At 35.9% G+C, this 12,002-nt stretch overlaps 2 protein-coding genes across 2 annotated transcripts; one reads left to right on the top strand and one right to left on the bottom strand.

Moving 5' to 3' along the window:
* The first annotated feature begins 442 nt into the window (after positions 1–442).
* LOC121792461 (serine/threonine-protein kinase ATG1c-like) lies at positions 443–6,470 on the top strand. Its single transcript, XM_042190418.1, has 13 exons — positions 443–854; positions 1,559–1,679; positions 1,788–1,846; positions 2,274–2,338; positions 2,996–3,089; positions 3,166–3,246; positions 3,357–3,465; positions 3,726–3,798; positions 3,881–4,233; positions 4,343–4,695; positions 5,157–5,448; positions 5,579–5,649; positions 5,892–6,470. The coding sequence occupies exons 1-13, from the start codon at positions 612–614 to the stop codon at positions 6,135–6,137; spliced, it is 2,160 nt and encodes a 719-aa protein (XP_042046352.1). The 5' UTR covers positions 443–611; the 3' UTR covers positions 6,138–6,470.
* A 109-nt stretch (positions 6,471–6,579) lies between these two features.
* On the bottom strand, positions 6,580–10,277 carry LOC121792469 (protein NRT1/ PTR FAMILY 5.6-like). The gene is made up of 4 exons (XM_042190427.1): positions 10,056–10,277; positions 8,424–8,641; positions 7,802–8,331; positions 6,580–7,570 (listed from the first exon to the last, which is right to left on the bottom strand). The coding sequence occupies exons 1-4, from the start codon at positions 10,192–10,194 to the stop codon at positions 6,718–6,720; spliced, it is 1,740 nt and encodes a 579-aa protein (XP_042046361.1). The 5' UTR covers positions 10,195–10,277; the 3' UTR covers positions 6,580–6,717.
* Positions 10,278–12,002: the final 1,725 nt, after the last annotated feature.

The raw sequence follows: 12,002 nt of genomic DNA, 5'->3' as shown, positions 1-12,002 counted from the left end.
AAAATTCCTCTACATAGTAGAAGAGCGTTTTAGTTAGAAAATTAAGTTAAAAAGTAAAAGATCTTTTAAATTACAACGCTAGTAAATGGCAACAAATTAGTACTCCCTCCGTTCCATGTTAATAGAGTCATTTTTCTATTTTGGGAAGTTCCAAGTTAATTGAGTCATTTCTATTTTTAGCAAAAAGTAATTCTTCTTTTTACTTTATTCTCTCTTCATCTCTCTTACTTTACTCTCTCTTACTTTTTTCACCATCCATTTAACACACTATTCTTAAACTCCGTGCCGAAAAGAAATGCCTCTATTAACAAGGAACGGAGGGAGTAAAAATAAGCCAAACCAATACTATATGGAGTAAAAATTTAATGTATTTCGCACATTAAAATATACGCACTCATTAGTAAATCAACCAATCCAATCCAATCCAATCCAATCCAATCCCATTCAAAAACTCTCTAAATACATTGATCAATTAATTCATCGCCCCCAAAAACGCTGAATAAAAACAAAGCAAAAATAAAACCCCCTACAAAATCATCACTGGAGTTCAGCTTCAATTCCTATTGATTGGAGCTTTAAATCTCGATAATTGAAGTTGTTAGCTGTCTCCGATGGCGCAGCCGATGAGGAGGTACTACGCCGTTGGCGATTACGTGGTGGGGAAGCAGATTGGGGCGGGCTCCTTCTCTACGGTGTGGCACGCGCGCCACCGCGTCCACGGCACGGAGGTCGCGATCAAGGAGATCGCCACCGCCAGGTTGAATTCCAAGCTGCAGGAGAGTCTCAAGTCGGAGATTTTCATCCTCAAGAGGATCAATCACCCGCATATTATCCGGTTGCACGATATGATCGAGGTGATTACTCTCTTGTTTTTGTTGAAATTGTGCTTTGGAGTGTTGGCGAGTTGCTAGGTTGTCGTGAAATTGTGACTGTTTTATTGATTTCGTTTTGTTGGGTTTGCGCGTACGTTTTAATGTACAATAACTGCGGGTTATGAAATGGAGTACGAATTGTATGTATGTTTATTTTTGGTATAATTGTGAATTTCGATATTGTGTGAAGCATATTTAGAGATAATGTGATTAAGTGGTATTATTGTGTTGAATGAGTAACTTGATGATTCTTTCTGAGTGAAGGCTACAACATGAGGACTAGAAGAGCAAAAGTATGAAAGAGTTTAATGAGAGTATCTAATGCCATATTGTAAATCACATCTAAAACTGAAAACTTTGTTATCAGGAGGTGAAGGTAGCTGCTGCTATTGTGGCTGTAGTGTTAAACTTCGCACATTTTCTGTTTGGCAGTGTAAACCTTTTCTTGTGACTAGTTGAGTTTCTGTGATATTAGTGAGAAATGAGCAACAAATTATTGTTTTCTTGCATTTGATGGAAAGAAAAAGAAGAAGCTGTCATTGCACGTTTGTTTATTGAATTCTTTTGGAGGAAAAGTGATGCTTAATGTGATCCTGCCAACATTTCAGAAAAGCTGGATATATTTTATCACAGGTTAAGATAATACTTTCATTGTACTGAAAATTGTTTACTGTGTATAACTGTAGGAACCTGGGAAGATATACATTGTTTTGGAGTACTGCAAAGGGGGCGACCTTTCAATGTATATTCAACAACGACAAGGAAAAGTGTCTGAAGCAACTGCTAAGCACTTTATGCAGCAACTAGGTTTCACGCTTCTTTTTTCTTTTCTTTTCTCTCTCTCTCTCCCTACTCTCTAGTTGTCTTTGTTTCTCTTGTAGAATAACACATCGAGTTATATGACATCTTTTGCAGCGAAGGGTCTGAAAATTCTCCGTGACAACAATCTCATTCACCGGGACTTGAAGCCCCAGGTTTGCATTAAAAGCTATCTTTATTTTTACGCCTTTCCTAGGTTGTGGTCTTCATAGTTTCCTAATTCTTCATACCATGAGCTTCACGGACTTGTTAAGTTTTGTCATATTTTTTACGATTTTGCTTCTCGCTCCTTGCTTTTTCCTCCTACCACACCTCCCCCATTTTCTTTTCAATTCACCAGTAGTACATGAGCCCATAAGTATACCGAATCAACATAAATTGTTAACTTAAAGAATTAAGATAGGTTGCTATGTTGTTAGCTTTCAAGCAGAAGTGAAATGTTAATGTTTAAACAGATGACATGCAATCATTACCTCACCCTCTAAAGTCAAAACAATTTCCTCTCTATTTCATGATGTCCAGTGAAAAATGGCATTTTTTTTATTGTGTATGCCATTTAAATGCATCTTATTGTTGAAACAGAATTTACTCCTTTCCACCAATGCTGATAATAGCATCCTGAAGATTGCTGATTTCGGGTTTGCAAGGTGTAGCTATCTTCTCTTCTAGTGCGTATACAATTTCTTTTGAGTTCATTAGCTACACCTTGGATATGTTCTAGTAAGGCAAAGGTCAATTGGTGATGCTGCTTTTCTGTATCTCGATTCACTTAGGATACATGACTAGTTCTTTTGCTTTGATGAAGAAATCTGTGGATGTATGTTGGGCTTAGCTAAGATCTTGATTATTAATTCACCTTGATTGAGCCTGAAACACATTGCCTTGATTTTCTCAAGCTCTAGTGCCTTAAACACTAATTATATATTTAGGCCATCTTAATATGTTATTTCTATGATTTTTATTTTGATGTTTTTGTTATTACTCATAATTATCCAGATATATTAGTAATATGTTAACATTTGTTTTTTACTTTGGAATCTACAAAAATTCATACAGCAATTTATGATGGCTACCCGCTCTGTGCAGTTTGACATGCTTAAAACATGTTTTTATTGGTTACTTGTTGCTAGACGGTATTAAGCATTAATGTTATGAAACAGAAAAGGCAAAAATTACGTCAAAGATGCGTGGGAAAAAGGTTCTAGATTGTAAGAATGTTCTGTGGCATTTGCTAAGATAGTCATGAGTCATATTGTAAAGATCGATAATTTGATATACATAGTTCTGACATTCCCAATACTCAGATCTTTACAACCGAGAGGCCTTGCAGAAACTCTTTGTGGCTCACCTCTTTACATGGCTCCAGAAATAATGCAACTTCAGAAGTATGATGCTAAGGTGAGATTCACTTATCATTTACTGAAACAGCTTTCCCCCCATCTATTCCTATATTAATTTTGGACTGATAACACAGGCAGATCTGTGGAGCGTCGGAGCCATTCTTTTTCAACTTGTAACAGGGAAAACCCCATTCACGGGATGTAATCAGATACAGGTGTCTTCATCTTATCTCTTCAAGGATGGTTTTTCCTTTTCTTTCCTGAAGCTAGTTTTGCTAATGGGGAAGTGCCTAGTTGACAACCAATAGTATGGTTCATTTTGCAGCTGCTACAAAACATCATAAAGTCAAATGATTTGCCATTTCCACCAGAGGCCAAGGATTTGAACCCGTACTGCATAGATTTGTGTACGAAACTGCTTCGGCGTAATCCAGGTAATCGTCATGTTTTGGATTCTGATATGCTAAACATGCTCAACTCTTTCACATTTTTAGCTTTGACCTGAAAGGTTCTTTGTTAGCTGACTTCAGATTTCAGAATATCAGTTCTTCCACGATTAATATAAATAACAAATGATAATTCATAGCTTTGCATGGTTTGCACTGGACACTAGCTTCTCTAAAGTCAGGGCTTTATAGTTCCTTTTCTCTCCCTTCGATTCCCAAATCTGACTGGTCTATGAGTTTCTTCACAGTTGAGCGTTTGACATTTGAAGAATTTTTCAACCATCCGTATCTGTCCAACACGCAGCCAATTGATTCCTTCAGGTAAGTGCTGCCAGAAGTTTACAATATCTTGGGAATACAAGCTTTATAGGTCTGAAAAGGGACGCTTCTTTGTTGTTCTCAGTAATAGGCAATCACGGAGAGACTTAGATGATTTCCCCGGGAGGAATGCAGAAGAAAATTCTCAAGAAGATTGCTTACCATTTAGTCTAGATGATGATTCTAGTGTACCGGTTGGCAGTCCATCTCCTAAGAGGTCAACCATGAGATCCATGTATGGATTTTCTCTTGATTCAAAATTTGAGCAGAGAGATTATTTAAATCTTGCGACCAGAGCAGGTTCTTCCAAGAACAATAGTGGCCCATGCAAAACAAGAATTACAGGCTCCAATCTTGGTAGTCATCAACTTTCAGAAGGAAACTTGAAAGAATCACTTAAAAGGAATGACCTTGGAACACTTGAAAGTCATCCAAGAGGTTCATATTTTGTCAAATATTTTGCTTCCTTTTTTCAGAATAGAGTCCTCCTGGTTATCTTCTGCCTGGGCATTATTTTTCTTTCACTAATTTTGCCCCAAATTGGCAGTCGTGGATTCACTTGAGTCAATCGACCAGGACTATGTGATTGTGTCAGGTCCTCCACTAGACTTATCTTCTTCGGGAGGACGTGCTTCTAAGCAAGGACATTTCCCCTCTAAAACTGCTGACCAACCTTTTGCTTCTGGAAAAATGAAGAAGACAAGTTCACCAATGTCAATTGGAGGTGGAGCAAGAGCAACTGGTCGTGTTGATGACACCGGGAATCTAGGAAGTGCCATCTCTGCTCCTAGGACTTCACAAGGAGCAATGGATATGGAGCAACCATCAAGTGACTGCATGACACGAATCAAGACATTGCAGTGCTGTGCTTCTTCCATAACTGAATTAGTGAACGAAAAGGTATCTTGCAGCACTTTGCTATCAGAATTCTTACTTAAGCGACATGGCTAATGGTTATCTTTATAAACCTTGGCTCACGATTCTTGTTTGTGTTCTGCCTGCTCCTTGCTCTGAATAGTGTAAGAGAATTGGCCATTTATATGTGACATAGGAGTAATATTTATCACGAGAGAGAATGAGAAAGTAGGAGAAAAATTGGTGGTTGATTGGGAAATGTTATTGAGAAATGGGGTGGTTTCATACTTAAAAGAATTACATATTCAATCTCAATATGAATTTAACAAGTCACATCCTTCCTATTGTTAATCTTCCATAAGGTATATGAAGTTATTTACGTGGTTCTGTGATTCTTTTTGTGCATCATTTAGCATTTGATTCCTAACAGCAGTACGAGAAGATTGCCTGGATATGGTTCACTATCCTCATGTTGTAACTTGATGTTAATTGTTGTAATTTGCTAGGCTGGTGGAGGACAGCAACTAGAGGCATTTTCTATCCAGCTTGTAATTCTTGCTATATGGAAGCAAACACTGGATATTTGTCACACTTATGCCGCATCAGCTAGTGAAGGAAGTTCGTCTCAAGAGGCTACAAGATTGACAGAAGTCTCTAACCTCCGACATAGTCCAGATGCCCAAGAATGTCTTGATATTGCTGACAATCTAGAGCCTCATGATATCTCCTCACTGATTGAAAGAGCATTTCTTCATGAAGTTGGGAATGCTGAAGAGCTTGCTAAAATGATAGAGCCTGGTATGGTTCGCATAATTGTCTTTGAGAACCAACAATCTTGTTCATCCTTTTCTCAGTAGGACTTGGGCTTGAAAAAGTCCATTTGTCTGCAATTTATTTAATCTCACCTAGGCACGCTTCTTTATTTCAGGAAATATGGAGATGCCAGATGCAATGGAGCTCATATATCAGTCTGCTCTTGCATTAGGCAGACGAGGAGCAGTAAGTACTTAGTTAATTTATTAGTATTGCTACTTTTCTGGATCAGAACATGCTGTATGAAAGTTTAACTAACTGCATGCTGCAAAATTGACACCATCTTATAGTGGCTCACCCACAGTAGAACTCATTCATAAACGCATTTTTTCTGCTGCGGCCACATACTAGGACTTGATCAAGAACTAATCTCCAAAAACATTAGTAGAAAACTAAATGGCATTTCTTTTACTATGCTCTGTTTCTAGGTAGACGAATACATGGGTGACATAGGAAACGCTGTGGTTTTTTATTCAAAGGCAGCTCGTCTCCTACAGTTTATACTTGTGGAAGCACCTTGCCTCATCCTGAATCCTCCATTCTCCCTCACGAGCTCAGATAGGTACCGTATCAAGAATTACATCGACGTTCTGAATAACAGGCAAAGCATCTCACGGTCTCAGAGAATGGCTCTCTTCAAGGCTGCTGATGATGGCCGACCCTGCCCTTCATGACAATGGTAAACTATACATTTTGTACAGATATCAATTAAAAAACGAGTTTTAATCGGTTAATAACCCAAAAAAAGAAGAAAAAAAGAGAAAAAAGAAAGAAAAAAAAGAAGTTGAAGTACCCCTCCTTGTGATTAATGCGTTTATAGGTGAGGTTTTGTATTATAAATTGGTCTCTAAAATGAATGATACGTTTATGCAGTTGATGATTGATGAATACCAAAAATTAGAACTTTTACTGTGTATTCATCTGTGTCTTCTCTTGCTCCTTTTTTTGTCGACAGTGGAACTCAATGTATTATTTAAATTTAAATTTAAATTTTATTTTTTATTTGAGTTTGATTTGTGTATAAGTTTATTGATTCAATTTAAAGCTTTAGCTAATACAATCAAATTCATAGCTCATAAAAAATTACGTGCTATATATACGTAGACTCTAGTTATATGCAAAATCGAAAGAGATAGATAGATCTGAGTAGCCTGGCATTGGTGTAAACCAATAACTACATACTAGGAGTATATTATGCATATAATCATATAATTATATACTAAAAAGTAGATATGTATAAGTGCAGCAATAATACTAAGGTATAGTAGCTTGGTAGCAATCAGCAACGGCGACGGTGGTGGTTTTGGTCACATTCTTGTAGGAATATCTCCGGGCTATAAAGGAATAGATAAACAGATTCCCGGCTGTGATCCCGGCGAGGAGCCAGTAGAAATAGTCGAGCCGACTACTGTTTAGGTCCTTCCCGAACCAGCTCCGGCCGCCCCTCTCCGTCACATGATCCACCAATGTTATTAAGAGGCTGCTAAGGAAGCTCGACGCCCCTAACACACTCAGATAAAAAGCTATCCCTAAACTCCTCATCGAGTCCGGCACTTGATCATAGAAATACTCCTGCAACCCCACCAGAGTGAAGCAATCTCCCACGGCGATTATAACATACTGCGGCGCCAGCCAGAACACGCTCATCGACAGTGAATTTCCAGCGGGGCTGCTGCTCACGATGCCGACCCGCCTCCTCTCGACCAAGGCGGCGACGATCATCGTCGCTATGGAGAAGATCATGCCGATGCCGATCCTCTGTAGGATGTCGATGCCCCTTTCGTTACTGGTGAGGCGGCGCAGGAAGGGGACGAGGAGCCTGTCGTAGATCGAGATGGAGACGACGAGGCTGATGGCAGCGAAGCCGTAGACAGAGGCTGGCGGGATCATGAAATCAGCGACGATGGTGCGGTTGAGGGTGGTGCTCTGCTTGACAAAGAATGTGGAGGATTGGGCTACGCAAATGCCGAAGGGGAGAGTCGTCATCCATATTGGGATCATGTTGATGATCAGCTTCACCTCTTCCACTTTAGTTACGGCTGATAGACGCCATGGATTTGCCTTCGAAACATCGTCGTTTTCGATGATCGCGGCTTTATCCAGAAACCTACATACCAAAATTCTATTCATATCTCTCTTTTTCGGGGATTTCAGATAGAGCATATTCTCAAATAAATCATAATGTCACACATTTTTCAAAATATAAAAAAATTAGTAGGAAATATGAAAATTTCACAATTATCATTTTTGCAAAATAAGCGATGATGTGACAATCGGTTTTAAACATATAGAAGTGTTACGAGATATATCTAGACACAACGTGGAGATGTCAAGTTACCTTAGTTTCTTGGTGTGAAGAAGAATCGTACTCCCTTGATTCTTAGTCGATTTAGGAACCTCATGATACAATTGGTCGGAATGTGATGGATGAGGTAGATTCCTCTTAACAAATGCGGCTACAATCACCTGCATCATCGGCGTTAATGGGCTTCCCATCGGCTTCCGGTAGCGATACAACGGCCGCCCTATCCAAATTATGGCCGTAGTCGAGAGCATCACCGCCGTTAGAATAATATCAGCTACTGCCCAACCTACATGATCTTGAATATAAACAATGACGGTCACACCAAGTAAAAGCCCACAGCAAAGCCCAAAACACCACCAATTGAAAAATGACATCTTCTTTTTCCTCTCTTTTGGATGATCGTCATCGAATTGGTCGGCTCCGAAGCTCTCCAATGAGGGCTTATGCCCTCCGGTACCCACCGATACCAAATATATTGCGAGAAAGAAAACGACTTCATGGACCCCGTTGGTGGACGGCCTGAGACCAGGGACCACTCTTGACATTGTCAACAAAAGTAATCCCTAATTTTGAACGAAACAAAAATTTTAAAAAGAAAGTGTAAGTTGAAATGTTGAACATTTTATAAGGTCGTGTTTGGAGAATAATATGGTACCATTATATAGATAACGGAGGAGGCGATGATGGTAGAGAATCGGCCGAGGTAAGCGTCGGCGACAAAGCCTCCGAGTAAGGGCATCATTGTGGTGACACCGGCCCAATAGTTACAGCTCTTAGCTGCTGTTTTGAGGTCTTGGTGAAGTACCTTGGTTAGGTACATGATCAAGTTTACGGCTAGACCGAAATAACTCAATCTCTCACTAAACTCCGTTGCTGTCCAATAATAATTAAATTGCGTTAGGCCTTTCTATAAACTAATTATCTTATTTTCAGTGTATGAATTGTTGATTAATGACGTAATTAAATCCATTTTAATTTTTGGTTCAAGACTAAGACATCTTTTAATTAAGGATAAATGAGTTTCTATCAATCAAACACATTAATTAACTTTATTTAGGTGAGCATATACCTCGTATTATAACGAATCCATTGTATTTTAACATATCAGTTATCATGGTTAAGTGTGTCATTACAAGAAGCCCACTTTGAGGTGTTGGATTCTCTACTTTGTAACAACTTTTATTTTGTCGGTACAAATATTAGTACTATATTAATGCGCAAAATTCATGATACACAACAATATTAGTAATAAAAATTGTTGCTTTCTAAGATTCTCTGTTAGTCCAACCAAAAGATTCGTGCAGGAATGACATAATTTAATTAATTGGAAAATGAATTAAAGCATGTTCGATTCTCCACTCACTGATTTCTTTATGATCTATATAACTATATAAGGCGCATTGTTTTTCTTTTCTTTAGGATTAGTACATTAATATTCTTCAAAAAAGAAAAGATTATACCTTATATCCACATTGAAATTCTTAAATAAAATAAATATAATTAATACAGCTATATATCCACTATGAAATCCTTTGACTAAAAGATATATGAGATCAAACGCATATGTTTTCACTTTATCTCAATCATTTTTAGATAAAAAAAATATAACTAGGCACTATCTATTCAATTATCGATTCCAGAAAATGTTAGACACAAAATAAGTACTACATGTCACATACAAGGCCTATTGTATGATTTTTCTCATTCATGCAATCAAATAAACATGCATACTTAGAAATGATATAGTATAGTAGATAGGGTAGATAGAGGTGCGTAAAAATGCTAACTTTTCTTAAATTGCTAACTTGCTAACTTATCAAAGTAGTGTATTAAAAATGTTAACACGATCACATTAAAATGTCAACACTTATTTGTGTTGACATTTTAATAAACTGTATTAACATTTAAATATCAATGCCAACATAATGTATTAAAATATCAATTTAAATTTATGTTGACATTTCAGTATCATCGTGTTGACATGTTTAATACATTGCATTGAAGAGTAGCAAGTTAGCAACGGATTACACCCCATAATAGATATACAGTTATTTACGAGATTTAAACATATGTTAAATATTCAATAAATTGATTACAATATGATAATAAAATATACTTATCTGCCTATATATCACACATTTACTAATGGAAAACAATAAAATCATTTCAAAATTTTCATCGGAAATCTTATACTCCTACTAATTTAATACGCTTAATTGAAAAGTAAGTTGAGTAAATTGTGAGCAATATTTAGGTTACATTATGCATATTTTATAGAATTACATACCTATAATGAAGAGAGAAGCCTTCCATGCACCAGTTGATGCTCGAAGCGGAATTCTTCCTTTATAATCAAGGGAAGAATCATACACCCATTTCTCCTCATCATGCTCTGCACATTCACTTTCTTTCTTCTTTTCATCCATTTTCTTGTTTCACTTTACTTTGCAAATTAAGTTGTGGGTTTTCAACTCTAGCTGCTTATTTATATATATCTACATACACCAAAAGAGAGAATGATAGAGCATCGATTATTACTCAGCTGAATTTTATTGTCCACTAGTTTGAGTAAAATTGCCTTTTGGTCCCTTCAATTGAGAGATATTCGGAATGAGAATTTATTTAACTATTTAGAGATCTTAACATTTATTTATAAAGAGAATTAGTTATGATGTGAATTTTATTTTGTATTGTAATAATGCACTGATAAATGAGTTTATTCTAATAAAATTATATTATGGAAATAACTATTTTGAAAACATAATTTTCTTTTATAAATTATGTGGTGTCATTGAATAATAAAATGTGCACGATTATCTTGAGTGAAATTATAAATAACCCAAATATATATGTGGGTCCAATTAAATTAAAATAATAATTATCATTGATTTTGATTGAGAATAAGATTGGATTCTCCACTTGGTATGGTCATTGTTTGCACATACCAAGGAATAGCATCCAATATAGTGGATGCTTATGGTTTGTCTAGTTTAAGCTAATTATTAAGTTGCTTTACGACCAACAATCATTTTCATTAAGTTATACTTATCCAAGATCAACAAACAAGATGAATTAATCATTCTTAATTAAACTTTTTAAGTCAACGTCCATGACAAAATATCGATTAGATAAAGCCTTAATTCAATAACAAAATTAGTGTAGCCACACTGTGGATTCGCGTTTAACTAAAAGCGCACTAACGTGGAATTTTATCTGATGGTATTTAGCTAAATCTTATTATTTAAGAGAGTTTATAATACTATTTGAGTCTATAATATTTCAAGAGCATATAAATTGTAAACTTTTTTCGATGATTAAACTTATCTTCGGAAAAACTCAAAAGTTCCAAGGAACATGCATATGTTACTGTTATATTTTGTTCGAAAAATTAAAAAGAAAGAAAGTTGATGTATTTGACAAAATTTTGGATTTTTTTTATAAAGTCTTCCAAACTTTCAAATGTATTCAGGTCTAGGACTGTGGAATTTAAATTGGGATAAAACTTCGGTGTAGTAATTAGTGTATTAGGAGATGACGTAGGAAGTGTATTAGGTGATCCCTGCCGATAATCCTAATATTGGGAAATTATTTTTAATATAATGTCGTGGTAATAGAGTTTAATTCGGAGTATGTATTTTTTGATTTATTATTTACTATTTTTCTTAATTTTAAAATTTATGTAATTATGTCTGTAGATAGTTCATTTCAACTAATCATCCTATAATTATGAAAACCATTTTAGCAATATATCATTTAAAATTTTAAATTTAAATGATAATTTGTTCCAATTAATTCCATACTTATTTTGTTACTCCCTCCGTCCCACAAAGATTGTCACATTTTTCTATTTCCGCCAGTCCCACAAAATTTGTCTCATTTAACTTTTTACCATTTTTTTGTAGTAGACCTCATATTCCACTAACTCATTCATACTCACATTTTATTATAAAACTAATATATAAAAGTAGGACCCACATTCCACTAACTTTTTCAACTCACTTTTCATTACATTTCTTAAAACCTGTGTCTGATCAAAGTGAGACAATCTTTATAGGACGGAGGGAGTACAAAGCAATACAACATAAACTGTCTAAGTTTTCTTATTTAGTTCTCTAAATTTTCAATCATATTAATCCATATAATGGGTGTAGGGCAACTTTCATGAATAAATTATACTATTTCAGTTTGATATGATTAATTATTGAAATGTATATATTCAACTAACTTATTATTT

The sequence above is a fragment of the Salvia splendens genome, chromosome 2 (genome assembly GCF_004379255.2).
Source record: "Salvia splendens isolate huo1 chromosome 2, SspV2, whole genome shotgun sequence".
In the NCBI taxonomy this organism is placed as follows: Eukaryota; Viridiplantae; Streptophyta; class Magnoliopsida; order Lamiales; family Lamiaceae; genus Salvia; species Salvia splendens.
This window is presented reverse-complemented; position numbering and strand designations above follow the sequence as displayed.

Coding starts and splice junctions, on each gene's coding strand:
- LOC121792469 (XM_042190427.1), bottom strand. CDS start 10,194: ATGGATGAAAAGAAGAAAGAAAGTGAATGTGCAGAGCATGATGAGGAG. Junction 8,332..8,423: donor CCTCCGTTATCTATATAATG/GTACCATATTAT, acceptor GTTCAAAATTAG/GGATTACTTTTGTTGACAAT. Junction 7,571..7,801: donor CTTCACACCAAGAAACTAAG/GTAACTTGACAT, acceptor TTTGGTATGTAG/GTTTCTGGATAAAGCCGCGA.
- LOC121792461 (XM_042190418.1), top strand. CDS start 612: ATGGCGCAGCCGATGAGGAGGTACTACGCCGTTGGCGATTACGTGGTG. Junction 5,449..5,578: donor TGCTAAAATGATAGAGCCTG/GTATGGTTCGCA, acceptor TCTTTATTTCAG/GAAATATGGAGATGCCAGAT. Junction 5,650..5,891: donor CATTAGGCAGACGAGGAGCA/GTAAGTACTTAG, acceptor CTCTGTTTCTAG/GTAGACGAATACATGGGTGA.